At 42.4% G+C, this 27,381-nt stretch overlaps 4 protein-coding genes across 4 annotated transcripts; all 4 read left to right on the top strand.

Moving 5' to 3' along the window:
* Positions 1 to 134: 134 nt before the first annotated feature.
* LOC101754901 (two-component response regulator ORR26) lies at positions 135 to 4,475 on the top strand. Its single transcript, XM_004970905.3, has 5 exons — positions 135 to 249; positions 1,260 to 1,412; positions 1,538 to 1,924; positions 2,029 to 2,105; positions 3,209 to 4,475. Exons 1-5 carry the CDS (start codon positions 135 to 137, stop codon positions 4,211 to 4,213), a joined length of 1,737 nt encoding a protein of 578 aa, XP_004970962.1. The 3' UTR covers positions 4,214 to 4,475.
* A 1,121-nt stretch (positions 4,476 to 5,596) lies between these two features.
* Positions 5,597 to 8,298, top strand: LOC111257364 (L10-interacting MYB domain-containing protein-like). Its single transcript, XM_022826745.1, has 3 exons — positions 5,597 to 6,169; positions 7,338 to 7,643; positions 7,726 to 8,298. The coding sequence occupies exons 1-3, from the start codon at positions 5,597 to 5,599 to the stop codon at positions 8,296 to 8,298; spliced, it is 1,452 nt and encodes a 483-aa protein (XP_022682480.1).
* Positions 8,299 to 10,420: 2,122 nt separating this feature from the next.
* LOC101754502 (peptidyl serine alpha-galactosyltransferase) lies at positions 10,421 to 14,924 on the top strand. Its single transcript, XM_004970904.3, has 8 exons — positions 10,421 to 10,832; positions 11,384 to 11,554; positions 11,974 to 12,217; positions 12,324 to 12,524; positions 12,614 to 13,086; positions 13,168 to 13,332; positions 13,448 to 13,691; positions 13,932 to 14,924. The coding sequence occupies exons 1-8, from the start codon at positions 10,525 to 10,527 to the stop codon at positions 14,550 to 14,552; spliced, it is 2,427 nt and encodes an 808-aa protein (XP_004970961.1). The 5' UTR covers positions 10,421 to 10,524; the 3' UTR covers positions 14,553 to 14,924.
* Positions 14,925 to 15,442: 518 nt separating this feature from the next.
* On the top strand, positions 15,443 to 25,341 carry LOC101754107 (structural maintenance of chromosomes protein 2-1). The gene is made up of 21 exons (XM_004970903.3): positions 15,443 to 15,934; positions 17,436 to 18,116; positions 18,190 to 18,333; positions 18,427 to 18,717; positions 18,824 to 19,009; positions 19,104 to 19,268; positions 19,365 to 19,424; positions 19,649 to 19,711; positions 19,827 to 19,918; positions 20,258 to 20,354; positions 20,944 to 21,060; positions 21,144 to 21,362; positions 22,161 to 22,301; positions 22,405 to 22,572; positions 22,651 to 22,835; positions 22,961 to 23,054; positions 23,142 to 23,230; positions 23,381 to 23,606; positions 24,464 to 24,538; positions 24,760 to 24,905; positions 25,002 to 25,341. The coding sequence occupies exons 1-20, from the start codon at positions 15,617 to 15,619 to the stop codon at positions 24,874 to 24,876; spliced, it is 3,528 nt and encodes a 1,175-aa protein (XP_004970960.1). The 5' UTR covers positions 15,443 to 15,616; the 3' UTR covers positions 24,877 to 24,905; positions 25,002 to 25,341.
* The last annotated feature ends 2,040 nt before the right edge of the window (positions 25,342 to 27,381 follow it).

Raw genomic sequence — 27,381 nt, 5'->3', positions numbered from 1 at the left:
CCCCCCCCCTAAAAAAAAGGCGGGGCCCCCCCCCCCAAGACCCCCCCCCCCCCCCCGCGGCCCCCCCCCCCCCCCCCACTGCCGCGAGAGCAGGCGGCCGGAGGCGGAGGGGGGCTACGCGTAGGCTCGGCGCCATGGCCCTGGCCGACGCCACCGCGTTCCCCTACGGGCTGCGCGTCCTCGTCGTGGACGACGACCCGACGTGGCTAAAGATCCTGGAGAAGATGCTCAGGAAGTGTTCCTACGAAGGTTGGAATCCCTGCTGCTTTCCTCTCTGGTTTCTTCAGCTTGATGGATAAGTCGCGTTGGGAGAACAGGAAAGATGGGTGATCACGTGCTCCGCTCACGCACCCACGCCTAGTGTTCGTTGAAATTACGTAGTGAATGATTTTTTGTTGCATCTCGTGCTTGTGTTAGGAGTACGTTCTGGTAAGTATGTAGTCTCCTTTCGGCTTTCGCCAAGTCCTTGTTGGTTTAGGTGGGGATAAGGTTCTTGATTAAGGTGATTGGTTGCTTATGTTCTTCGGGGAGTTTCTTTATATATACATGACACATCAGTTTTCCCACTTTTGGGCTTCTCTTATCTGCTTGTTTCTGCTTGTATGCTAGTACAAGTGAAGTAATCGCGATTGCTCGGACAGGAGGTATTTCTGCCTTGGATATAGTTTGTCATACCGTGTGGCACCAACTTTATGAGTGAAAGCTATAGGACTAATCCATTATCTTCTTCCCCTAAAAGTTTCTTATGGTGAAACATGGAGCAAGATAGGCATTTTAAACCTTGCTTCATTCTGAAGTTATCTTTATTTCTTCACTGTTTTAGATTGATGGCTTGTGTATCTATAAAAACACTTAATTTGTTCCACCAGCGTGTAATTTAAGCACTGTATATAGTTTAAAAATATATTCCGTGCCTTGTCTTCTTACTTTACAGTGCTGCAGGGTGCAGACTGTTTATTTGCTATATATTTAGGCACCATAACTGGCTTTGTAAGCAGTAAATTTTCAATAAAATTACCCAACAGCATATCATATTTGGTTTTTGCGGACAATCTTTCATTTGAACAGAATTTTTAGTCTGTTTGGCAAACCTATTATCGGTTATCACTAGTATTGAATGGTCTGTTTTCTTTTACAATTTTTATTGCTAATAATCCATCACACTTTCAACCAAATCATAGTGCATGCATACGTCCATGTATATAATTTCTTATCATGAATCAATCTGCACTGAGACTAAAGTAGTTATTTCCCTGCAGTCACCACATGTGGTTTAGCCAGTGTTGCCCTCCAAATTCTTCGGGAGAGGAGAAACAAGTTTGACATTGTAATAAGTGATGTCAACATGCCTGACATGGATGGTTTCAAGCTTCTCGAGCACATTGGACTTGAGATGGATCTACCTGTTATAAGTCAGTATTCAACATCAAAACTCGTCTTCCTGCAAGTTTCAGAGAACAAATAAATATTATATTTTTTTCTACTTGTTTGAATATCTATTCTTAAAATACCAAATTGCTCCAATCTGATTTCACAGTGATGTCCATCGATGGAGAAACAAGTAGGGTGATGAAAGGTGTCCAGCATGGTGCTTGTGACTATCTCCTCAAGCCTGTTCGAATGAAGGAACTTCGGAACATCTGGCAACACGTGTATAGGAAGAAAATGCATGAGGTGAAAGAAATAGAAGGTAATGACAGCTGTGACGATCTCCAAATATTTAGAAATGGCTGTGAAGGATTGGAAGAGAGGGGATTATTTATGAGAGCTGATTCTGATACCATGAGGAAGAGAAAAGATGTTGATAAGGACCACGCAGATCAAGACTCGAGTGACGGCGCTACCGTTAAGAAGGCTAGAGTTGTCTGGTCCGTTGATCTTCACCAGAAGTTTGTTAACGCAGTGAATCAGATTGGATTTGACAGTGAGTCCTCTCAAAAAAAAACTTGATAAATTTGCACCTTCCTTCCTGAATTTATAAAATTTTCACGATGCCAATTTGAAATTGCAACTGTTGCTGTCTTGCAGAAGTTGGGCCAAAGAAAATACTGGACCTAATGAATGTTCCTGGCCTGACAAGGGAGAATGTAGCCAGTCATCTTCAGGTATGGCAGATATCATATTCAAAAGAGTACCCTTTTTTTAGGGAAAAGTTCGGTTTTCAAAACCAGATAGGAAGGGCCATCCAACTATCAAAACTGGGCAAATTTGACCCTTTGGGTTGTTTCAAGGGTGGTTTTGCATATTCTAGAATTTTAAAAAGTTCAGGTTTAATTAAAAAATTCATAACTAATTCATTTCAAATCTGTAAAATATCAAATTGGTGCCAAAAATTTTCTGAAAATGTAACATATCTGTTGGTGTTCTATTTGGCATTATTTGAATCTTAATTGTTCATGTTCCTTGTGTTTTATTAAGAGCAATAAAACACTAGGAATGGTAGCAAATATGATGTCAACAACTCCAAATGAGTACCAACAAATAGCCTACATTTTTGGAAAACTTTTGGTACCAACTTCATTTTTTTGGATTTGAAATGAATTAGTTATGATCTTTTTTATCAAACCAAAACTTTAAAATTTCTAGAAAATGTAAAACCACCCTCGAAACCACCCAAAGGGCCAAATTTGCCCGGTTTTGACAGTTGGATGGCCCTCCTTATCCGGTTTTGGAGGTTGAAAATTGAACTTTTCCCTGTTTTTAATGTTCTGTTCCTTGAAAACTGGATCTTATGCTGATTGCTGATGAGCTTTGACACAACATACTCTTAGCCTAGTCATCTTCATGGAAAAGCTCCGATTGTGTAATTCATTGGGCTAACTCTTGTAACCTAGTAATCTAGCAGCTTCCTCTGAAAACTTCTTTGCAACATTACTTGCATCCTCAACATACAATACAATCAAATCAACGAAGCCTTTTGTTGCAAGCAATTTGCACGTTCATCCTTAAAGCCTGAAATATATAGACATTCGAGGTTTCATGGAAAGGCCAAACAAAGTTTGAAATAGATCATGTAATTCAATACTTAGAATCAAGTTTAACATCCTTAGAATTTATAGATGTTTTCTAGTATTAACCTCGTCTGATAATAGATTTATTTTTCTATGCTCTAGTCTAGAATTTATCCTTAGATTTATTTTAACATCCTTAGAATCAAAGTTTGAAATACTCTCGAGTGTCCTAATAATAGATTTATTTTTCTATGCAGAAATATCGCCTATACTTGAGTAGGTTGCAAAAGCAGAATGAGGAAAGGATACTGGGTGCTACTAGGCAAGATTTCAGTCACAAGGGACCACCGGATAACCTTAACCTCCGAAACTCCTTCCAAGAGCAACCTAGCAATGGTGCCAATGGGTTTCAGCATACTTCTCAGAAGATCCAAGCTCAGAGCAACATGCTCGATCCTCATTTGGAGGACACGAAGATTGTGGTGCCCTTGAAGGTGTCAGACAAAAATGGAACCCCAGTAAGTGATGTTATTGATCCTCAGAATGTCCCCAGTGCCTCGCCTTTAGGTGGGGTGCTCTCTTTTGAAAGAATGCCATTGAATCAGGACAGGAAGCCATCAGAAACCATGATCTTGGAATGTCAGTCCTGGAGTGGAAATGTGCCACCAAAGCAGTTCATGCAGTACCCAAAGCATAACCATGAACGCTGTGACCTGCTAGGAGACTATTCTTGCCTGCCCAAACCAGACTTAGAGCACCCAATCACCCCTGGTAATCTATATGTCCCACCACCGTTAGTATCGATGAGTTGCAGCATGGAGGGGGATGTCAGAGACTTCTCGGATGTAAAACGAGATCTTCTTGGCTGTATGAAGTCCTTATCACCAGCACTGACGTGTACAGTTGATTCAGTTTCTGCTCAACTTAGTGACAGTGTTGTGACCTCAACTAACAATGACCCGAAGTTTTCCAGTGTGGAGGGGTTGTCCAGCAGTAAAGAATGTCTTTTTGATCCGGCAAGGAACCAAACCACTTTGCTTAATTCAGAAGAGGCGAGTATCATATGCGGTACTGATTTGGCTTGTCTACCTGATGACCTGTCTGGCTATCAACTTCAAGGCATAGGACTGAACAACATCGATTTATTTCAGTGCAATGATGCAATGATGCTACATGGACTGCAGAATAACTGGTATGACGATCCAGAGCTTAGTAGTGAAATAATGGAGTTCCCATTGCTAGATGAATGCCTATTTGCATGAATGCCTCAGCCGCTCCCATCTTTCGACCATGTCCTTCTGTGAAGAAGGATGATGTTCTTTGGTATGTTCCCATATAGCGCCTCCTGTAGGGCTATAGTGATCTAACTTGATCCTGTGGTGGAAGGATTTAATTTCTAGTCTCTCCACTTTTGATAATTGTCTGTATTATAGATTGTGTCATGGCACAGTGATTATAATATATACCCTTTACGATGATCTTCGAAACTATGTATGAAGATTGTCAAATCTTTGGCTTGCACAACTGACATTTACAGAAAACTTTAACTCTGATGCAGCATTGCATACACTATGTTAGCCTCATGACATTCACAGGAAAACTATTTGTACAGGCGAAGAGAATCCCTGCAGAGGCTGCTGATTGTGAGGTCATTTGCTGATCTAACATGAAAGAATCACATAGGTCAATGCGACAGTGATACAGCTGTACGCGGAGTTCTAGTGCAGTTCTGATGCAGAGCTAATATATATGCGGACTAGTTTGCCTAGAGACTAGTTCTTCAACTTAAATTGTCCCATCACCGGCACCCGGTTACTGCTGCATCAGCAGGACCGGCTGTTTCCGATGGATGTTGAATGTCATGAAGAGTTGAAGACTATGAGAGTGGCAGAGTTTACTGACATCAGTAATCAGTTGATCATCGCCACAACTACAGTTGTACTCTGAAAAGTGACATATACAGCCGTCCCTCACAGTGCAAAACGTGATATATCTGAATTACCTGAAGCGATAGTTATTTCTACTTCTCAATGAAACGTTCATAGTCTATACTAATTAGTAGTAGCTGATCTTGATATCGCCCCTTTAAATTGCCTGAAGTTGACTGGTTTGCATAAATCCTTGTCTTGCGGACTCTTTTCTGTCAGTTGCCCAATTACTCTGACGATCAAAACCAAACCTCATGCAAAGTTGAGACTGGTTACTTAGCACGATAAGTCGACGTTCTGCGCTGATTGTTGTTTCCCTTTGCCGTCTTACCAGGATTCTGTACATAAGACGCTTAGAGTGTGTTTGGGAGCACTTCACTTCACCAAAAATCACTCCACTCCATCAACTCCAAAAAAATCGCATCCAAACGCTGTTCAGCTCCAGCAATTCCGGCTCCAGAAAAAATGTGGAGCAGGGGGTAGATCCACGTTTTTTGTAGAGTACCTCAAGGGGTGCTCCAAAAACCTTGTTTACAGACCTCGTCGGGGAATTCGTAGTTATTTACCCACCATACCATCCGTTACACAGTACCCCTTCGATTCCGGTCAAAAGAAAAAAAACACCGAGACCCATCCGCTACTCATTTGCCTGTCGCCCGACATTGCGCCGAGGCATCCGCCGATCCGCCGAGCCGCCGTCGACGCTCTTCCGGCGAGATGGATGAGGATGGAGGTGCCAGTTTGGGCGGCGCGGCGAGGGAGGCGCCCGCCTGTCTTGGTGGCGCGACGAGGGAGCCCCCCGTCGGTCTAGGCGGCACGGCGAGGGAAGGGCCCGCCGGTCTGGGCGCAGCGCCGAGTGCGGCCCCCACCGGTCTGGGCGCAGCGCCGAGGGAAGGGCCCGCCGGTCTGGGCGGCGCGCCGAGGGGCGGCCCCGCCGTTCTGGGCGGCGCGACCGGCGCGACGAGGGAGGCACCCGCCAGTCTGGGCGGCGCGGCGACAGGCGTCCCCGCCGTTCTGGGCGACGCGGCGAGGGGCGGCCTCGCGCAGGCGGGAGCTCGTGGGCTAAGCGCTGCATCAGGCATGGAGCAAGATCCGTCCAAGGGTGATTTCGGCGGCCAGGATGATGGTGACCAAGGTCTGGGCGTCGGCGGACGAGGTCGTGGCCGTGTTGGCAATTTCAGGGGTGGCGGCCAAGGCCGTGGCCGTGTTGGCCAGGGTGGCGGCCGTGGCCGTGGCTGTGGCACCGGGCATGGCAACGAGAAGGCATCAAAGAGAAACGCTCCTGACACGGTAATGGTTTCATCTTTCGCTTTTCTCTGTGTATGGTCCACGGAAGGACTTCTATTATGGTAGGCATGAAAACATACTTTTTGCAAATTGCAATCAACCTGCTTTTTTATTTCGAAACAGAACTAATTTTGGGTTTATTCAATAGGAGCATCGTAGTCATAACTAGTTGCAATGAATGGACCACCAGCTGTGCACCCAAAGTTTGTGTTCAGAAACATGTCTGTAGTAGGATACAGTGGTGAATGTGTTCTTGTAGACCACCCATTTGATAACAGATAGTAAGCTACCAACATAGCAGCACTAGAGTTTGTTTCCGGGGAAACAGATATTAGTATATCGCCTAGGAAATTTAGCAGTAATAGAGTTTGTTTCAATAAAGTCCGCTGAATGCAGAGCAAATTGAAGAGTTACAATTAACATGCAGCAGGATCATACACAAGAATTCCTTATATTTGTCCAGGTACCATAGTTTGGTTAATGAGATTTCAGACTGGTGACCTTGCTGAAAAATACGCCGATCCCCTGGTCAATGGTCATGTCTATGCTCATGTGAGATGTCTGCACACTTATTTTTCTTAATGCCCATTAGATCAAACTACGTTAAACTTTTAAGTATGAGATCATAAGAAGCATGTGCCCATATCCACATTTATTTATTGTACAATGGCCCAATACCTTTACCAGTACATGTAAGGAAACAGATTAAATCCTAAGCAACTAGACGAGAAAACAGATTAAATCCTAAGCAATTCAGAAGCCAAGAGGGCAAGAATCTGATGTGAACATATATAATAGAGAAAACGAGTAACAGGTATCAAACAGTACGAGGACACCAAACCGTTCAGCTGGTTTCTATTTTCGCACTAAAACAAAACTTAGAAAAAACCCTTGGCAGTAGCACCCACTACAAGACTGGAATGTAACAAACAAGGTACTATATCCGGTCACTTCACTTCTTCTCTCCCTTCTCTGCCTCAGCAGCCTTCTTCTGGCAGGCACCAAGGTGCTTCTTGTTCATCCGCTCAAGGCGGAGCTTGCCATAGGTGCATATTTTGTTATATGGATTGCATGTTATATGGATTGTGACTGAATAACAATTGTGGTTTTATCAACGAGATCAGATTACTTTGAATGCTTGTACTTGAATGGACTGTCATATGTTATTCAGGGTGATTCAATTGAATGGACTGATGCAAACACGACGATCATATGTTCGTTGTTTGCCAAATTGGTTAAGAAAGGGAATAGACCGAACACTCATTTGAACTCAGTAGGCTATGATGAGGTCAGCAATGAATTTTTCAACCTCACAGCAATTCGTTTGACCAAGCGGCAAATGAAGAACAAGTGGGATAAGTTGAAGATCGATTTAACGACTTGGAAGAAATTAATGAGGAAGCAAACGGGTGCGGGATGGGACGGAGCAAGAGGTGTGATTGATATGGATGATGAGTGGTGGAAGAAGGCAAGGGCGGTGAGTTCTGAAACTATTTTATTTCTGTTAAGCAATAGGTTCATGTCATTTCTTTTTGTAAATAATGATGATGTCCTTGCAGGATATTCCAGGTTGCGGCAAGTTTCGAAAAAAACCGTTGCAAAATGAGGAGGACTTGACAGTGATGTTTGCTGACATAACTAATGATGAAGGCGATCATTGGAATCCTATGAGCTCTAATCCCATCATACCACCAACAAAAGAGGATGTTGACAACGGATATGTGAATGAGGTTCATGATGTCCCTGATGATTGTGACGATGACGGAGTTGCTTGGGATGAAACAGATGAGGTCCAAGAGATTACTCCTTCTCCTACTATTTTGTTAGCAAACAAAAGAATTCCACCAGCAAAGAAACAAAGAACTGGAACAACACAAGTTATTCAGGAACAAGTAACCAAGATTGCTGAGTCCGCTTCCTCTTTTACATCTAAAAAATTGGGTGAAGTAATTGTGCAACAAGTCATGAACCTTGTGTTGGAATGTGGGGCAGGATATGATACAGATGTGCATTATATCGCCACGGAGTTGTTTGTGAAGAAGGACCAAAGGGAAATGTTCATGACCCTGCCAACAAACGAGATTAGATTTAATTGGCTTCGCAGAAAGTACAATGTCAAGTATGGCAATTGAGGAATTGTGTCATTTTAAGAATACTTTTTTGTTCGTATGAACTATTGTTATTGAAACTGAAGTGTTATTTCAATTTTTACTTACTTGTTGGACTGAAGTATTGTCATTCAACCTTAAGTGTTATTTTAATGCCAAGTACTTATTTTATTTTATATGTCATATGATCTCTTATCTGTAGGAAAGTGAGAGCGATAGTGATGACTCTAATGATGAAAGCGAGGTCTTTTGGAATCTTATGTTGGGTGCTGCAGAAATTGCACAAATATATGCTGACCTTTACCTTGTTAAAACCCCACCAAGGACATTTGGTGTAAGTGGAACGGGATGGCTGCTAGAGACAATGAAAAGTTCTGGAGAAAGTCATAGACAACTACGTATGAACAATGAAATCTTCTTGGATCTTCATGGTGTGTTGGTGGGAAGGTATGGGCTGCGACCTTCTATGCACATTAGCACACAAGAGATGCTTGCTATGTTCCTATACACATGTGCTGGAAACGAGTCTAATAGGAGAGCTCAAAATAGATTTAAGCATTCTGGCGAAACTGAAATTTGATGAGGTTCTAAATACTTTGATGGCTATGGCAAAAGATTTCATTCGACCAAAGAATCCCAACTTCCCCACAATCCATAAAAGGATAAGAGATGACAAACGTGCATATCCACATTTCAAAGATTGCATTGGTGCACTTGATGGCACTCATATCCGTGTTGCTCTTTCACCTGATGAGCAAGTGAGATATATTGGAAAGAGGAGGGTAGCCACTCAAAATGTACTAGCAGTATGCGACTTTGACATGCGTTTCACTTATATTTTCACGGGACAACCTGGAGCTATGCATGATACAAGTGTGTTGTACAATGCACTCAGAGTGGATGAAGAATTTTTTCCACATCCTCCACAAGGTAACATGTGTTCAATTTGATATATGAATGTGATTAACATGTAGCATTAATCCATAACTCATATTATTTTTATGTGAATATAGGCAAATACTACGTTGCGGATGCGGGATATCCTAATCGTCCTGGCTACCTCGCTCCTTACAAGGGTGAAAGGTATCATTTACCGGAATGGCATAGAGGTATTGAACCTAAGACGCCTATGGAAAGGTTCAATCGGGTTCACTCATCTATCCGCAATGTGACTTTTGGACTATTAAAAATGAAGTGGCAATTTTTTTGGAAGATGCCACCATATCCCATGTACAAGCAAAAGATGATTGTTGTGGCTACCATGATCCTTCACAATTTCATTCGTGAGCATGGAGGTCAAGATGAAGACTTTGCTCGGTTTGATCATGATCCTAATTTTGTTCCTACTATACTACCGGAAAGATATAACAAATATGCAGTTTCGCAAGCGGCGTCAGATGGGTCAACTTCCGCACTCAACACGCCAACTATGGATGTCTTTCGTGATGAGCTAGCCACCGCACTCTCTCTTGCTTGGAACTAGTTTGTAATGGAAAGATTAATTTTGTACCGTATTTGTTGCAACCTTTCATTTTGCAAAACATTATCGAGTTGAACCTTCTATTAAAAAATTATTGTAGCGTCATGTACCGCAGCATCATGTACCGTAGCGCATGGTACTGTAGCACCATGGTACTGTAGCGCCGTGGTACTGTAGCACGGAAAAAATAAAAGAACCCTCCTCAATGCTAAAAACAAAACCAACTATTCACCATGGGCAAAATAGAACTTTCCCACCAAATCCTTGTATTTTTGGAGTTGGAGCACTACAAACAGCCAAACGCGTATATCAGCTCCATAGTTTCTTGGAGTTGGTGGAGTGGAGCTGAGAAAGTGTGGAGCTGATGAAGTGGAACTAGATTTTGGGAGGTGGAGTGCTGCCAAACACCCCCTTAAACGTGATAGCTACGACGAGCAGCAACTTCTGCTGTTGAATTCTTTTCAGTTATTCGATTCTCCTCATCTACCAAGGAAACGCGAATTGTATACAGAATCTACATAATTGACAGAAAATTTTGCGGCTTGTTGGCGTATAACAGTACTGCCAGTACGTTTACGCGAACGTCCCAAGTTGGCGTACTTGATAAAACCCGCGACTTCATGAAGTCCCCACTCTGACACGGGGGCGCACAAACGGACACCAAACCAAGCGCGAAAAATTATCCGGAGGGTCAGAGAGACACCGGGGGTCTGCCCCGAAGGCCCAAAGGCGGGATCCGTGCGGGCGCGAGATCCGCCACGCCACCATCAATGGCGGCGGCGGCGATCGCCGGCGCGTTGGTGGCCGCGCTCCTCCTGCTGTGTCCGGCCTGGGCGTTGGCGGCGCCGGCGGTGGGGGAGGGGCGGCGGCTGCACACGCTGTTCTCGGTGGAGTGCGGCGACTACTTCGACTGGCAGGCGGTGGGGCTCCTCCACAGCCTCCGCAAGGCGGGGCAGCCCGGCGGCGTCACCCGCCTCCTCAGCTGCGCGGAGGACCAGCTCCCCTCCTACCGCGGCCTCCGCATCGGCCACACCCTCCAGGTCCCCTCCTTCAGCCGCCACCCACGCACCGGCGACTGGTAACGCTCGCCGTCACATACACAACCATCACTCCTCTCCGTGCTCTACTTACTACTGTAGGGATTTTTTGTTCCTTCGGCCAAACTGTAAGAGCTAAATTGTATTGGTTATTATGATTGCCATTTTCACAAGTTTGGAGAGGCGTTTCTGCTAGAGTAGTTAGTTGTGGTGCTTCGAAATGGGATGAGCATTTCTGGATTGCTGCTTGAGAGCGTTTCTGAGAACAAATCCCTGATTTATGGTATAATCTGCTGACTGCAAAATAAAATTTGAATGATTGGACTAGTAATTGGATGGATTGCAAATGAACTGTCAAACTCCAGCATCATGTAAAGTATGGGGAGATCATAGGTTTTGGGCACGGTAGTATATTTGGTAGAAGTTTGCGATAGACTGATAGTCATAGAATAAAATGTTGAGAAGTCAACTGGAATGAGGGATCCCAAAGATACACCTATTGGAGATGTTGGGGTTGCTATTTTTCAAGTTAAAATTCATTGTTTGAAATGAAAGTGAGCTCATTGAGCATCCTGCTATTTTTCATGTGAAGGTACCCGGCCATCAATAAGCCTGCAGGGGTGGTGCATTGGTTAAAGCATAGTCCAGAGGCTGACAATGTTGATTGGGTTGTAATCTTGGATGCTGACCAGATTGTTCGAGGACCCATTATTCCCTGGGAACTCGGGGCAGAGAAAGGCAAGCCGTTCGCTGCTTATTATGGGTATGATTTTTACTCGGTTGGCTGTTAATTTCTGTCTTTCTCCTTTCTGTACCAATACGGCCTTAGTTAATTGGAAAGGATTGAACTTCAATAAATCACCTAATTATTCTTTTTGTATCAACAATCTAGACATTTAATATTCTTCCTTTCACTATGATCTTACCTATGTTTGGAATAGTAATTTTCTAAATCACATTTTATTTTCCTGTTAGAATGTCAGGAAAATTCGCTGTACAAGGTTGTAGTATGTCAAGGAGGAATTTTTTGTTCTGCTTCACATTTCTAGAGGAATACAATTAGATATGTATTTTATATTCCAACACTACCTGTTGCTTGTCAGTCATAGGCTGGGGCCCCATTGTAATGTCTGATTTATACTGAGCCTCTGACTGGTTTCAATATATATTTCTCTTAACTAGATATTTGAAGGGATGTGATAACATCCTAGCACAGCTTCACACTGCGCATCCAGAATTTTGTGATAAAGTGGGCGGAATTCTCGCCATGCATATTGATGACTTAAGAGCTCTAGCACCTCTATGGCTTTCAAAAACTGAAGAAGTGAGGCAAGATAAGTCCCATTGGTCAACCAATATTACTGGCGATATATATGGCATGGGTTGGATCAGTGAGATGTATGGGTATTCATTTGGTGCTGCAGAAGTAAGTTGAATTCACTATCTTAGCTATGCGTCTTTGACAAAGTAAAATTTTGACTGCATGGATCCCAAACTTCCCTGTAGCTTCATTATCTGGTCCTCGTGAACAGGTAGGTCTACGGCACAAGATAAATGATGACATAATGATCTACCCAGGTTATACTCCAAGACCTGGCATTGAACCACTTATCTTGCATTATGGTTTGCCATTTAAAGTTGGAAACTGGTCATTCAGCAAATTAGAACACCATGAGGATGGAATAGTTTATGATTGCAACCGCTTATTCCCTCCACCTCCTTTTCCTAGAGAGGTAAAAAGTCTTTCTGATCATATTTCAGGGTGTGCTCATTTATAGCTAGATGTACGTTAAAGATTTCTGAATGTTGCTGAAATTTATAGGTCGAGATGATGGAACCCGACCCAAATGTAAAACGGGGCTTATTTTTAAGCATAGAGTGCATTAACACCTTGAATGAAGGGCTCTTGTTGCATCATGCATCTGTTGGCTGCCCGAAAGCACAGTGGTCAAAATACCTGAGTTTCCTTAAAAGCAGAAGGTTTTCAGAGCTTACAAAGCCAAAGAATTGGAAGGGTCAAAAGGTTGACAGCACAATGATTATGCAACATGCTGCATTATCCAAGGCAAACAGAGAATATCCAAAAATACACACCCTTTTCTCCACTGAATGTTCATCATATTTTGATTGGCAAACTGTTGGGCTCATGCACAGCTTTCGTTTAAGCGGACAGCCTGGTAACATTACACGCTTATTGAGCTGTACGGATGAGGACTTGAAGAACTATAAAGGCCACGACCTTGCTCCAACACATTATGTTCCATCTATGAGCCGACATCCATTGACAGGGGACTGGTATAACCTGAGTTTAAGCGTTTAACATAGTGTCTAAATTGTTCAAGAGAACCTTCTCATATAGTTCTTTTGCTATGCTAGGTACCCTGCAATTAACAAACCTGCAGCAGTTCTCCATTGGCTCAACCATGTGCAGACTGATGCTGAGTTCATTGTCATCTTAGATGCTGACATGATCATGAGAGGTCCCATCACCCCATGGGAATATGGAGCAAAACTCGGTCATCCTGTTTCTACTCCCTATGAGTAAGACTTTGTTGTGCCATGAAAGTAGCCTGTGTTTGGCCATGCTGTAGTTTTTCTATGGTTGACCTGAAGCATGTGTTCTCCATTTAGTAATGTTACCCTTGATGTGTATCAGATACCTCATTGGGTGTGACAACATACTTGCAAAGATACACACTCGCAATCCCTCTGCATGTGACAAGGTTGGTGGTGTCATTATCATGCACATAGATGATCTTCGCCATTTTGCTATACTTTGGCTACACAAATCCGAGGAGGTTCGTGCAGACAAAGCTCATTATGCGACAAACATTACTGGTGACATATATGCATCTGGCTGGATTAGTGAGATGTACGGTTACTCATTTGCAGCAGCTGAGGTACGTGCAGTTTTATTCTTATCCATCTTTTTAAAAATGTTGTTGCAAGGATCACAGGCTCCATTGAGACACTCCTAGAAAATTAGTATGAAAGTTGCAGCAATTAATTCTAGAAAAAAATAGTGTGGGTAGCATCAGTTAGCACACACTTGTCTCATTTCAAGAAAATAAAAATTTATTTCATCTGTTCACTATTCATTGTCTATCATGTGGGGTGACCTCTTCCTTATTCACTTGCAGATTAACCTGCGCCACATTATTAGGAGGGACATAATGATATATCCAGGTTATGTTCCACTACCTGGAGCAAAATATAAGGTTTTTCATTATGGGTTGAGATTTGGAGTTGGTAATTGGAGCTTTGACAAGGCTGATTGGAGAAATTCTGACGTGGTAAATACATGCTGGGCCAAGTTCCCTGAACCACCTGATCCAGCTACCATCATGCAAGAAGATCTAGATGCACGGGAGAGGGATCTTCTGAGCATTGAATGTGGGAGGGCGTTGAATAAAGCCTTATACCTTCACCATAAGCGCCGAAATTGCCCCCGATTAGACACCATCCACAGCACCTCTTCTAACAAAATTGAGAGAATTGCACATGAGTCAACCAGAAGTAGAAATAGAGGAAAGTTTGAGTCCATGGACGCAGCAAGGGAAAAGACTGTCGAAAGGGCTGCAGCCACCATACCAAATGTACATAGATCAAGGAGACGGGGCAGATCTTCCAGGATGTGGATAATTGCTGTCTGGGCAGTATCAATTTTAGTGTTCTTAATGGTAATCTCCATATTTTTCACTGACCGAAGGAGAAGTGCTTCTAGATCTAGGGTTTCTAGAAGTCTGAAGGCTCATGTCTAAGTATTCCTTATTCTAAGGACACCATTTCTGACTATAGAATAGACAGTATTTCCATAAGGTTATTCCTTTGTGAGCATTATACATAAAAAAGGTGCAGTCCTGGGACTCTAGAAGCTAACATCTGTTTCGAGTCATCAGAAGCAGCCAGAGGACTTGGATCCTCAAAATCCTCTTTTCACCTTTCTTTGAGTTGCTAGCAGATTTTGGTGCTACTGCTGTTGTATCTGATTCAATAGGTTTATTTATTATGATGTAAAGTCTCATATGTCGTTTTTAAACCTTATTGGTTCCCCTTGTCAGAAACTGTCAATTTGTATAACATGTGATTAATTAGATGAGCATAATCCATCCTTCTGAAGCCAGAGAGTTCAATGACCTCATGCTCTCATCAAAACACGACTCATGGGAGTTCAAGGGCAGCTCCAGTGTCGGTTCGATTGGTATGGACCTCGATTCGCATGCTATCTTGGTTCGGTTGCTCCAGTAAACATTCGATTGGTGAGGCCCACGGTTAAATAAAAAGAAGTAAAAGTAAAACAGGTCAATCACTTGCGCTCGTCAGTTTTTTTATTCAGCTATCTGGAGTGCGATTTTCGATCTGACACATGAGCGTCAAATCTTAAATCGTGTTCAGTTCGGTTTTTTGAGATCACGGTTCGATTTGAAGCACATAAGCTGCTCCGTCCGAACAATTGAACAAATGAGAGAAAGAGCCCGCACATAAGACTTTGTTTTGGATCATCTCAGCAGGCTCTCAGCCTATAAAAGCCCAACTCGCTATTCAAAAGCCCAACTTGCTGCCATCTCAGCCCACTGGTGGTAAAGATCCCCCCACTCACGGACTCACCGCCCTCATCATCATCACACGGCCGCTCTCACTTTCTTCTTCAGTTCACACGGGGTGACGCGCCCCTCCCTCCGACCCGTCCACTTCGAAACATTTCGAAATCTCCAACCCCAACACCCGAAAGGGCGAAAACCCGGCACCTCGAAATTTTCCCGCCCGGAGCCTCCAAACCCTAGCCCCATCTCCGGCCGGCGACGCCTCCCCGGCGGCCGGCGAGATGCATATCAAGGAGGTAACCCTCGAGGGGTTCAAGTCGTACGCGGGGCGGACGGTGGTGTCGGGGTTCGACCCGCTGTTCAACGCCATCACCGGGCTCAACGGCTCCGGCAAGTCCAACATCCTCGACTCCATCTGCTTCGTGCTCGGCATCACCGACCTCCGCCAGGTCCGCGCCGCCTCGCTCCAGGAGCTCGTCTACAAGCAGGGTCAGGCTGGGGTCACCAAGGCCACCGTCTCCGTCGTCTTCGACAACTCCGACCGCTCCCGCTCCCCGCTCGGCTACGAGGATTCGTCCGAGATCACCGTCACGCGCCAGGTTAAAAATCCCTTGCTGTCTTCTAAGCGTTCCCTTGCCTGTTCGTGTTTGAGCTCCGTGGGGGATTTTCTTAATGCCATTTGGGACTCACGCCACAATTTTCTTCGCATAATCTCGAAATTGCCACTGATGATTCACTGTGGGTTGCTTTCCAAAGATGCGCTACTGATTGGGGTGGTTCCGAGGCATAAGGAGGTGGTGATTTGTGATGTCTGCAGCTGGAATTTTGACCGGATTTTAGGAGTTGGGTGTGATTTTGTCCTTCAAGTCTCAGAGTTGTTTAATTTATCGATACCAGGGTGGGTTGCATGTTGTTTTGGTTCTGTGAACTGAAACTCTGGAAGCAAATTTGTATGCTGTGGACACTGGTGTATTAGAGGTGTTGATTATGGAGTAGGAATTTCGGACTGCCTTTTTGTTTCTTTCCTAAAATACTGTACCTAATTGAGGCTTTGGCTATTAAATATGTTGATCCAAGTGCTGAACTGGACATGTTTCTTAGTGTGTTTTTTGTGTCCAAAGCTGATATGGATAGCTTTGTTCATGGATTGCAAGGAATTCAGGATTGCTATTGATGCTGATTTTTTGCTAATTTGTGCCTAGCTTGCTCATTTTTCAGTCAAACACTTGGTTGACGTGTGTTCTAGCTGATTTATTTTTCTTACGAGGATCAGGGATTGCAAATTTGCAACGAATGGACTGGATTTGTTCTGATTTTGTTGATGCATAATCTAGTCGACACATCTTTTAGTTTAAATACTTCATTTTCAGTGATGTGGATGTTTTGCGCCCAGTGATTCATGATTAAAAATATTTGCAGCTGGAATTTTGAAATTATTTTCGGTCTAGGAGTCCAATTGTACTGGAATGATGCTATTTAGGTTGATGCAGGGTGTGGAGGGCTGGTCATGTGAGGATGTCTTGGAGTTCATTTATGATTTTACCCTGAAGGCTTGGAATCATATAATTTTTTGATACCAGGGATCGGGTGGTTTCAAGCTGTTGAGCTTTTTGTTATTCAAAAGCAGACATGGATTGCTTGTTACTGAAACAATCAGAGGTGGTGATTGTAGAGTTGGTTGTTTGAAAGGTTTAAAGTGTCATCTTTGCTAAATTCTATATCAATTGGGGCTTAGAGTCAGTTGATTTTGTTAGTTTTAGATTGCAGGGAGTTAGGGTTGCAATGTTTGAAGCTGTATTTTTCAATTTATTTTAAGGGTGTTGTAGCTGACACATTTGTTGAGTCGAACACTTAGTCTGAGTGGTGTATGGACAGTACATTTGTATTGTTCTTAATTTGTTTAGTATGTATTTAGCATGATTGCAGAATATTTTTGTTTATTTCCTCTCATTTGCTCGATTAATTCATCCAATGGCTAATATATCTGCTTTATTTGAGTGTTCTTTTGCTATTTGATTCCTCCCTTTTTCTGGAAAAAGTTTTGTGTTGTTTCTTGTGGACCAAATTCGTCCCAAGTTAATGTTTGTCCTATACTTGTAGATTGTAGTCGGTGGACGGAACAAATACCTTATCAATGGCCATCTTGCACAACCTTCCCGGGTGCAGACCCTTTTCCACTCAGTACAGCTAAATGTAAACAATCCTCATTTTCTAATTATGCAAGGGCGCATAACAAAAGTGCTCAACATGAAGCCACCAGAAATTTTGTCCATGTTAGAAGAGGCAGCAGGCACACGAATGTATGAAATGAAGAAAGAATCGGCTCTTAAGACACTTGAGAAGAAACAGAACAAAGTTGATGAGATTAATAAACTCCTTGATGTTGAAATCCTTCCTGCACTAGAGAAGCTTAGAAAAGAGCGGTGCCAGTACATGAAATGGGCCAATGGCAATGCTGAACTGGATCGGCTCAAAAGGTTCTGTATCGCCTATGAGTTTGTTCAGGCTGAGAGAGTGCGAGATGGTGCACTCAATGATGTCAAACAAATCAGGGCAAGGATTCTTGAGCTGGATGAAAATACAGAAAAGCTAAAAGCAGATATACAGGAAATGGACAAGAACATTTCTACCTTGGCTGCTGAAAAGGAAGCTAAACTTGGTGGTGAGATGAAGGCTTTGTCAGATAAAGTGGATAAACTATCTCATGCACTTATTAAGGAAACTTCTGTGATGAACAATCAAGAGGAAACCCTGAAGTCTGAGGAAAAGGGCGTTGAGAAGGTAATGGTGCACTGATGTCAGACATGCTAAATTTTATTTTGAGTAACTTACGAGGTCTACCATTCACATGCAGATTCTCAAAAACATTGAGGACATAAAAAGATCTATGATCGAGAGAGATGCTGCTGTAAAAGATGTAGAAGATGGGGCGTCTGACATGAAAAGGAAAGCAGAAGATCTGACAAGGAAGTTGGATGAGAATGAGAAAGAATATCAGGTATGTAAAGTTGACACACCTTTAAATAGAATGCATTAACATATACCTCTTGGCTTTGTGTACTCTTGGAGTACTAAATTCTTTTCTACCCAGGGTGTGCTAGCAGGAAAAAGTAATGCAAACGAGAAGAAATGCCTCGAAGATCAACTTAGAGATGCAAAAGCTGCAGTTGGAGATGCAGAATCTGGATTAAAGCAGCTGACTACCAAAATAAGTCATTCTGAGAAGGAGCTGAAGGAGAAGAAAGCTCTGTTAGTATCCAAACGTGATGAGGCTACTGCTGCTGAGAATGAGCTGAAAGAAAGGACAAAAGACTTGGAAGCTATCAAGACATCGATGGGATCTTTTAATTACAATGAGGCCCAGATGGAAGCTTTGCAAAAGGTATACACTGGTATAAAAGTGTTATTGTGGCATAAGAAGTGCCAATAAGAAGGCTATGCTTCTGATTGTTGACAATTATTCTTTTCTGTGTTATGATCATTTACAGGACCATTCTACGGAGTCAGAAATTATTCAGAATTTGAAGGACTGTATTCGTAACCTTTCGGGTGAGCTTGCTAATCTCCACTTCAGTTATCGAGACCCTGAAAGGGATTTTGACAGATCAAAAGTCAAAGGGGTCGTTGCACGTCTTATTAGAATAAAGGATAGCTCAGCAGCAACAGCACTGGAGGTTTGTTCAGAAAACTTCTCTTTGCGGGTTTGAAGCTAATTTTCTTTTTACCGAAGGAGTTGGTCCTAGTTCAGTTATGAACCAAATATTGCAGGTTACTGCAGGTGGAAGGCTGTTTAATGTGGTTGTTGATACAGAAGACACTGGCAAGAAATTATTGAAAAATGGGGATCTCCGAAAACGAGTAACCATCATACCTTTGAACAAAATCCAAACATACATGATACCTGATAGAGTTCAGCAGGCGGCTCGTAGACTGGTTAATATTTTTCCCCTTACCTCTTTGGTTATACTGGTACCTTTTGGTTGGTGATGACTTGTCTAAATGAGAAGCATATACTGATTTTCTTTGTAGGTTGGTCCTGACAATGTTACATTAGCTCTAGAATTGGTTGGATATGGCGAGGAAGTAAAGGTCGGTATTGCATCTTTTCAGTTAATTTTTGAGAAAAGTTCACTGAATGCTTTACTCTTGCAGATTCGTATACATCCTGATGTATAGTGTTTTGTTGTTTTCCTCAAACTTATAAGTGCTAGAAAAGCATTCTGCAATGCTTGTGGTCACTCATAATTTTTTGTACTTTAAATCTTAAGATCACATGCTTCTGGTTGTCTGTTTAATGGGTTTTCTTATCGCAGAATGCTGTGGCTTATGTATTTGGTTCAACATTTGTGTGTCGCAATACGGAGGCAGCAAAAGAGGTAATGTTGCTTTCTGTGGGAATAATTTGTTATACTTTAATTTAGTTGAACATGTATCCAAGTATAATACAAATTGTGGTTGATAGTGTTCCTGTTAATTCTCTTCTTGACGCAGGTTGCATTTAATAGAGAAGTTGGCAGTACTAGTGTGACTCTTGAAGGTGACACTTATCAGCCTAGTGGCCTTTTGACTGGAGGCAGTAAAGGGTGAGTTGCAATATTTTACTCAATGCTATTATTTTGCCTTGACCATTTTCTTTGTGGAATTTGTTATTGATGTTCCTTTGGTATTCTTGTTTGTTACACAAATGTTTTTTTTTGTGAAGAACAATGGTTTTTCCAGCTTCTTTCAACTACCACATTAGATGCTCTGATTGTATTGGATTGGTTGTTAATTGATGAAATTTGCACCATAGATGCCTGTGTTTGGCTAGTCATTGTTCTTTCTAGTGATTAACTGCAGTTGCCATAGAGTAAAAATGGCTATCCTGTGGCCAGACAAACAGACCCATCATTTTCTTAGTAACGTCTACCATAATAATGCAGAGGTAGAGGGGATTTGCTACGGAAACTCGACAAATTGGCTAAAGCTGAGACTGATCTATCCGATCATCAGAAAAAGCTCTCTGTCATTGAACAACAGGTATCCACTGAATGCACAATGCCTGCATGTGAGTTTTATTCTTCTTACCATTTCCTTGTGAACTGTATGAATTTATTTGCAGGATGAAAGATCTACACATCCTACTAACCACCTTTTGCCCTTAAAGTGTTGTTTTAATCTGTTAACTGAAAGCTTGTAAATTCATCTAATATTTATGTTTCCTGATAAGAAAGAATATTCATTTCTGGTCCAAGGTGAGGTGGTGGTTGTGTGATTGGACCTTTTATCTCTCTTAATACAAAAATACTCAGCTCTCCCGCGTATTCTAGAAAAAAAGATGAAGAAAGAGTACATGAAACATGAATGCATATCTAATTAGTAAATTGTAAAATATTTTGCTTGCGCAGTAATTCTTGTTATGACATGTATTCTTTGATACGGTTAGCATGTATGCACAATACTAGAAAATAGGTCATCTCTGGTTCATTGAGTCATTTATTGTGCTGGCCTCTATCAATTATCTCTCTTCATTGCTTCTGTAGCAAGTTATGTGTTGGTTATGTAACCTATGCTAAATTTCATTTTCTAGAAATTCTAATCTCTCCCGTCCTCTCTTCTTTTTTCCCAGATTGGAGCCCTTTTACCATTGCAGGAAAGGTACACTAAGTTGAAATCTCAGTTTGAACTCAAGTCATATGATCTCTCGTTATTTCAGAAAAGAGTTGAGCAAAATGAACACCACAAGGTATTAGCTTACACCATCAATATGGTTTCCTTACCAGTTTCCAGTTTCAAATGAAATTAACAGTTTTTTTATTTGAACTTCAGTTAGGTGAACTCGTAAAGAAAATAGAACAAGAGCTTCAGGAATCAAAACAAGAGTTGACAGAAAAGCAAGTGCAGTATGAAAAATGTGTGTCAATGGTTTCTGAGTTAGAACAAACGATCAGGACTTACGGCACTGAACGCGAAGGCAGACTCAAAGCACTGGAAAAAATGATCAAATCACTGAAATCAGAGATGCAGTCTATGTCAAAGCAACTCAAGGTTGCTTAGTTTCTCGTTGCTGCCACAACTGATTTACCGCTTAATCTCTGAAGCATTTTCAATACAAGCTGCTTCTCCTTGTTGATCTGTGCGAGCAGTTGTGGGAGAGTTCTGGATGTGACCCAGGACCTTGTCGGCATGGCTTAGATAGACAGCCATCATTGGCTACCACACTGGCGAGGCAGGCATAAAGGAAACTGGGTATTAGGTTGACCCGATTGATTAATCCCAAAACACTGCCAATTTCCCCTCTACAGAGAGCTAGTTTAGCACTAACAAACTCCTAATTGATCCACACCTTATCTCTCAGCACTTGCTAACTCGAAGCAAAAAAAGATCAAATAAAGAGATATATAGACGTATCTCTAAATCTCTGCTGTTGCTACCACATTCTCCTGTGCAGGTGCTCCTGGCGTCTTAGCCTTGTGCCGTTGCTTGTATGTGAAGTCCCATGTGACCTTGGTCTTTGTGCTAACTCATATTTGAGGCAGTATTATTTATTTTTGGTTAGATGAAGATATGTAGGATATTTTCTTAAAGCTGCATATAGCTGAAAATTATGACTTTCGCTGATTACCTTGAGTTAGTCACAAGCTCTTTCTGAAGAGACATGTTAGTTTGCAAGGTAACTATGCGGTTAGCTTTGATGAAGAGGCTAGAGATTTTTTTTAGCATGCAGAATATATCCTGTTGAATTTCTACTCTGATACTGGTCATACATTCTTTTATACTTGAACAGTCATCCTGACAATTCAATCTTGGACACATCACATATTTCTAATTGCATATCTGAAATAGGCTTATGAAAGTGAGAGGGAGAGGCTGATCATGGAGAAAGATGCGGTTGCTAATGAGCTTGCTACGCTAGAAGAGCAGTTATCAACTTCAAAGGCTCAAATTACTTCTCTGTCTGAAACCTTGGAAAAACAAAGGGACAAGGTTACTTTGTACCTGGTGTTATAGTTACCTTGTACCTGGTGTTATTGCTGAGTTTTAGATTATTTAGTTAAATATGCTGTTGCACTTCACTCGTGGATCACAGGTTACTGCCATAAAGCAAGAGTATGATCAAGCTGAAGGTGAGCTCAATGTTGGGCGTTCGAAACTGAAGGAATGCGACTCACAGATAAACCGCATGGCCAAGGAACAGCAGAAACTTCAACAGAAATTAAGCGATTCAAATGTTGAAAGGAAGAAAATGGAAAATGAGGTTATAATCTCTGCTGCATTTTTCTGATTTATAATTGATTGCTTGAACATGCTTTAATACCAGAATATAACATATTAGGTTAAGAGGATGGAGATAGAACAAAAGGATTGCTCTTCAGTAGTTGATAAGCTAGTGGAGAAGTATAGTTGGATTGCAACTGAGAAGCAGTTGTTTGGGAAAAGTGGTACAGATTATGATTTTGAATCTTGTGAACCACATAAAGCCCGGGAGGAACTTGAAAATCTTCAAGCTCAACAATCCAGGTATTTGTGATCCTATTAGCTCCATTTCACTATGAATCATCAGATGCTGATGCTAGTGCTCCTGAATAGCTCTACTCATATCAATTGTGTAATTTTGTAATTTGCAATGTACCTGCCAAATGCAGTCTGGAGAAAAGGGTCAATAAGAAAGTTATGGCAATGTTTGAGAAGGCAGAGGATGAGTACAACGATTTGATGTCAAAGAAAAACATCATTGAGGTTGGGCCCTATTCATGTATAGTTTCTTGATAGCCTGAGAATAATTAATTTTGAGAGCTGCACACACATAACTTTTATCATCTGCAGAATGACAAGGCAAAAATCAAGAAAGTTATAGAAGAGTTGGATGAGAAGAAGAAGGAAACCTTGAAAGTCACATGGCTCAAAGTAAACAAGTCAGTATATGAATCCTTTGGTGACTTATTATATATCTGAACAGATGCACTTGGTCCTTTAAATATTGCTAAAAACCTAGTTTTAGCATGGTATTCCTTTACTCATAAATATGCAAATTGGTGTCTAACATCTCCATTCTGTTTCTATAGGGATTTTGGGTCTATATTCAGTACTCTTTTACCTGGTACAATGGCAAAACTTGATCCTCCAGAAGGTGGTACTTTCTTGGATGGTCTTGAAGTTCGTGTAGCATTTGGGACAGTTTGGAAGCAGTCTCTGTCTGAACTTAGTGGAGGGCAACGATCCCTTCTCGCTCTTAGTCTTATTCTGGCGCTGCTTCTTTTCAAACCTGCACCACTTTACATATTGGATGAGGTATATCTGAATATGATTTACTATTCAGATTTCGTATTGGCGCAATCTACTGTTCTTGAGTTAGCATAACTTTACTGTATTAGCAAGAATGAGGCATTAGGGCAAGTGAATACGATAGGCAATTTCTCAAAATCAGATTTATTGAAACATATAAGTAAGTTCAGTTTTGAAATATAAGTAAGTTCAGTTTTGATGCTTTTTCTTGAGATCAGTTTGATAAAAAAATTTAAAAGATGGAAACAATCAGTCATTGGTTATGATTAGTTAGACTAAAGGAACTGTTCAGAGCTTGAGTTCATCTCATCTAAGAAGGCCTTTTACCTATTTTATAAACAGTGTGGTGATTGGTGAAGACTAAGAGTAGACAACCGTACCTTAGGATGGAATCATGCCACATTGTACTGTTGCAAGTTGTTCTCATGGTAGGTCTCAGTTGTTGGATAACTTAGTTCTGGTCTAGAAGGTACTTCCTCCGTTTCAAATTGTAGGTCGTTTTGGCTTTACTAGGTTCATAGATATTATTATGCATCTAGACCTACACTATATCTAGATGCATAGCAAAAGCTATGCACGCCAAAACGACCTACAATTTGGGACGGAGGGAGTGTGTCTTAAACTGAAGCAACAGGAGAAAGTCATGCAGAGCAGTACTTGGTATTTAGAAAACATATATAATCAGGGCCCTGTTCACTTGTTCATTTCATGATAATTTAGTTATAAATCCATGGATTGGGCAAGGTTCTTTTATTGTTATATGTCGTACAGTCTTGTATATCTGATGTCTCAAGTGTTCTAGTTTGCGGATCGTTTGCGCAGGTTGACCATTTTAAATTGACTATTATGTTCATGTGCTGCAGGTTGATGCTGCCCTTGACCTTAGCCACACACAAAACATTGGTAGAATGATCAAGGCTCATTTTCCTCACTCACAGGTAATCTAAATGCAACTATAGTAATTTATAATCCCGTTTAGTCAGGTGTATTATATTTAAATGTAGTAGGTAAACTTTCTTAAAAAGACAGGTCTCTAGGAGTTGCTTACCACTAATGAACTGTTGCTTTGCTGGTGCACTGCTGATTCAGATGCACACCCGTCTGCGTTCTGAAACTTGTAAGGCTTAAATTCTGAATGTTGGAAATAATGTGTTTGCAGTTCATAGTTGTCTCGCTTAAAGAGGGTATGTTCAACAATGCCAACGTAATATTCCGGACAAAATTTGTTGATGGTGTGTCCACTGTGACGCGAACAGTGCCTTCTAAACAAAAATGACCAGTTTATACACCACGCTGCTTCTGTAGGTATGTTCCAATCCTGAACCTTGGCGTACAATTCCGAAGCTTTCGTTCTCATTAGTTATTGTATGGTCACATAATCTTCTCTGTTAATTCTTCCAGGAGAATGATTTATGCAAGCTGAACCCCCACAATTGCTTCTAGATTGCCAAATGGTTTGATGCACCCTAACTTATGGGGTGCTCGTGCTTGGTGCTGTGGCCGCAAAATGTCTCAAGCTCCTCGCTTGTCAGGCCGTGGCATCAAATTAGGCACTATAACTGTAACCCCATGTTACGTTGATGACCTCGTATGTACTTTGATCTGCCCCAGTGTGTAATTAGTGGTTGAACAATTTCGTTTTGGAGATTGAACACCTACGTCGTCATGATTGGCGTAGCATGTAAAGTATCGGCCATCTGTTGTCGTGGGTTATCTTTTCATGCTTTTGTTCCGTTTACTTCATGAGGTTCTTTGCTCTGACATTGACTCTACGTTACAATGTGAAATTGCGTCGATCGCATCCTCGCGCTATCCGACGGCTGAGAGCAAGAGCTGTGACGTCGTTATGCGTTAACAGCTGGACGACAGCGGTACGGGGTATTCCCCATTGATCCACTAATTTCGATCGTTCCTGAAGGTTGGATAGAACTATAGCCTTCTTCTGGTATAAGTTGATGTGCCCTAACTACTTGTCCCGACCTGTTTGCCTTGCCCACACCGTAGAAAGCAACCCATGGCTGTTGCATTTGCATCCGAGGAGATGGCCTCGACGTGCCACGTCGAGGCGTCCAGCGGCTCGCACGTCTTCAAGGTCGCGGGCTACTCGCTGACCCAAGGCATGGGCGTCGCCGCTTCAGTGAAGCGCGTTCACTGCCGCTGGGCACGACTGGGCCGTCGTGTTCTACCCGGACGGACACGGCGTAAACGAGAGCACCGACCACGTCTCCGGGTTCGTCACGCGGGCTACGCCAGGTTCATGTCCCTGGCAGAGGTGGAGTCGTTGGGGCTCGTCCACGGCTACTGCCTCGCCGTGCGGTGCATGGTGCGCGTGAGGTGACCGGGACCGTCGCCGCCGTGCCGGCGTGCTGGCCAACGCGTACCGGCACGTGACCACGAAGACGTGGCCGGTGCTGCACCACGTGGCCCCGTGTGCATCCCTGACGTGGATCGGACGGCCCCGTTCACAAATCGGATGGTCGTCACACCGTCGACGCCGAGGCGATATACGATAGATCCAGTGAAGAACAACCCTCACGGCCGGACCTGTCTTTGGAGGACTTCTTGGCTTGGGCTGCTAAGACCATTATAAAGGTGAGATGATCTCTAGCTGATACAACACGTCGTAAAACTGCTCGACCTGATGATCGAAGCATATGCGATCGATGGCAAGCATGATAACTGTGCGTTTCATTCTTTTTTGTTGCAGATTTTTTTTCATTGTGGTGGTCGCTTCTGTCTCGTTCCTCTATGTACAATACGTTTTCACAACAGAGACGTGGATCGAAGGCCTGCTGATCTTACCACTAGGGGCTTGCCTAGCTATCTTCATCCTTATGGCTGCAATCACCTGTTAGCCAGACGCGAGTCGCTTTACGGCGCATGTGAAAGGAAGTGCAGCACGAGCAGCTGTTTAATAGCATACGTGTGACGAGTTTTTTCCCTTAGAAAAATACCACATTACCACTGTCTCAGTTACTGGATGTAACGATATGTAGCCTTTTGATCGGTACATCCATGGTCGTCAAATTAAAATCGTGATTTTGTCGTAGATTTTACGTCTTTATGGCCTGGTTATATTGTTCTAGTCAATAGAGTCTGTGTTTCTACGATTTTTATAGTTAAGCTCTGAAAGAATATTTAAGATCTTATGATTGCGCTCTTACATAAAGACCTCTCATTCGATTTAGAATCTACGATTTTGACAACATTGGCCACACCTCAACTGAAGGTTTGCTGGTGCCTGGTGAAACTGATAGCCCACTTGCTTCTTCTGCAACAATGATACGACACGGTGAAAGTGCTGCTAGTGCTAGCCTTCTACTGCTGTTACTGCAAAGACTAGTGCTGAACAGGTCGCCGAAGGCCCTTAGACGCCTCTACTTTAGCATGTCTGAAAACCCCACAAGTTTAGATTACACCAGATCGTTAACAATGAAGTGCAAGCGCTGCTTATTGTTGTTTTATGATTTCTGGCCTTCTACGTTAGAGATTTGAATTTAAGAAATAGATTATTGCCCTGAAACAATATACACACACTATTCAGGATATGCTTGCCTGTCAAGTATCAGTCGCCGGCCATTACACTTTCATCTCTAACCCTCCTGCCACCATCCTTTCCTCTCTCCGTCATGAAACCTCGTGTTGCCGTGTCAGGACCTTGCCGAGTTGCCCTTGTGGAATGGGCTGCACAAAATGAACATCAATCAAATGTGAGATCGCAGAAATCTTTACTATCCAGCAAAATTGTTGTATAGCTCATCTAAACAAAGCAAACAGTATT

This window comes from Setaria italica, chromosome V (assembly GCF_000263155.2).
Source record: "Setaria italica strain Yugu1 chromosome V, Setaria_italica_v2.0, whole genome shotgun sequence".
Taxonomy (NCBI): Eukaryota; Viridiplantae; Streptophyta; class Magnoliopsida; order Poales; family Poaceae; genus Setaria; species Setaria italica.
The sequence above is the reverse complement of the archived record's forward strand: the minus strand, read 5'-3'. Positions and strand labels throughout refer to the sequence as shown.

What these genes read in the sequence shown, in the direction of transcription:
- LOC101754901 (XM_004970905.3), top strand. Translation starts at nt 135, where the DNA reads ATGGCCCTGGCCGACGCCACCGCGTTCCCCTACGGGCTGCGCGTCCTC. An exon ending in CAGGAAGTGTTCCTACGAAG is followed by an intron (nt 250 to 1,259) that starts GTTGGAATCCCT and finishes ATTTCCCTGCAG; the next exon opens with TCACCACATGTGGTTTAGCC. An exon ending in ATGTAGCCAGTCATCTTCAG is followed by an intron (nt 2,106 to 3,208) that starts GTATGGCAGATA and finishes TTTTCTATGCAG; the next exon opens with AAATATCGCCTATACTTGAG.
- LOC111257364 (XM_022826745.1), top strand. Translation starts at nt 5,597, where the DNA reads ATGGATGAGGATGGAGGTGCCAGTTTGGGCGGCGCGGCGAGGGAGGCG. An exon ending in AGAGAAACGCTCCTGACACG is followed by an intron (nt 6,170 to 7,337) that starts GTAATGGTTTCA and finishes TATGTTATTCAG; the next exon opens with GGTGATTCAATTGAATGGAC. An exon ending in GGTGGAAGAAGGCAAGGGCG is followed by an intron (nt 7,644 to 7,725) that starts GTGAGTTCTGAA and finishes ATGTCCTTGCAG; the next exon opens with GATATTCCAGGTTGCGGCAA.
- LOC101754502 (XM_004970904.3), top strand. Translation starts at nt 10,525, where the DNA reads ATGGCGGCGGCGGCGATCGCCGGCGCGTTGGTGGCCGCGCTCCTCCTG. An exon ending in CACCCACGCACCGGCGACTG is followed by an intron (nt 10,833 to 11,383) that starts GTAACGCTCGCC and finishes TTTCATGTGAAG; the next exon opens with GTACCCGGCCATCAATAAGC. An exon ending in CATCCATTGACAGGGGACTG is followed by an intron (nt 13,087 to 13,167) that starts GTATAACCTGAG and finishes TTGCTATGCTAG; the next exon opens with GTACCCTGCAATTAACAAAC.
- LOC101754107 (XM_004970903.3), top strand. Translation starts at nt 15,617, where the DNA reads ATGCATATCAAGGAGGTAACCCTCGAGGGGTTCAAGTCGTACGCGGGG. An exon ending in ATACGGAGGCAGCAAAAGAG is followed by an intron (nt 19,712 to 19,826) that starts GTAATGTTGCTT and finishes TTCTTGACGCAG; the next exon opens with GTTGCATTTAATAGAGAAGT. An exon ending in CTCATTTTCCTCACTCACAG is followed by an intron (nt 24,539 to 24,759) that starts GTAATCTAAATG and finishes ATGTGTTTGCAG; the next exon opens with TTCATAGTTGTCTCGCTTAA.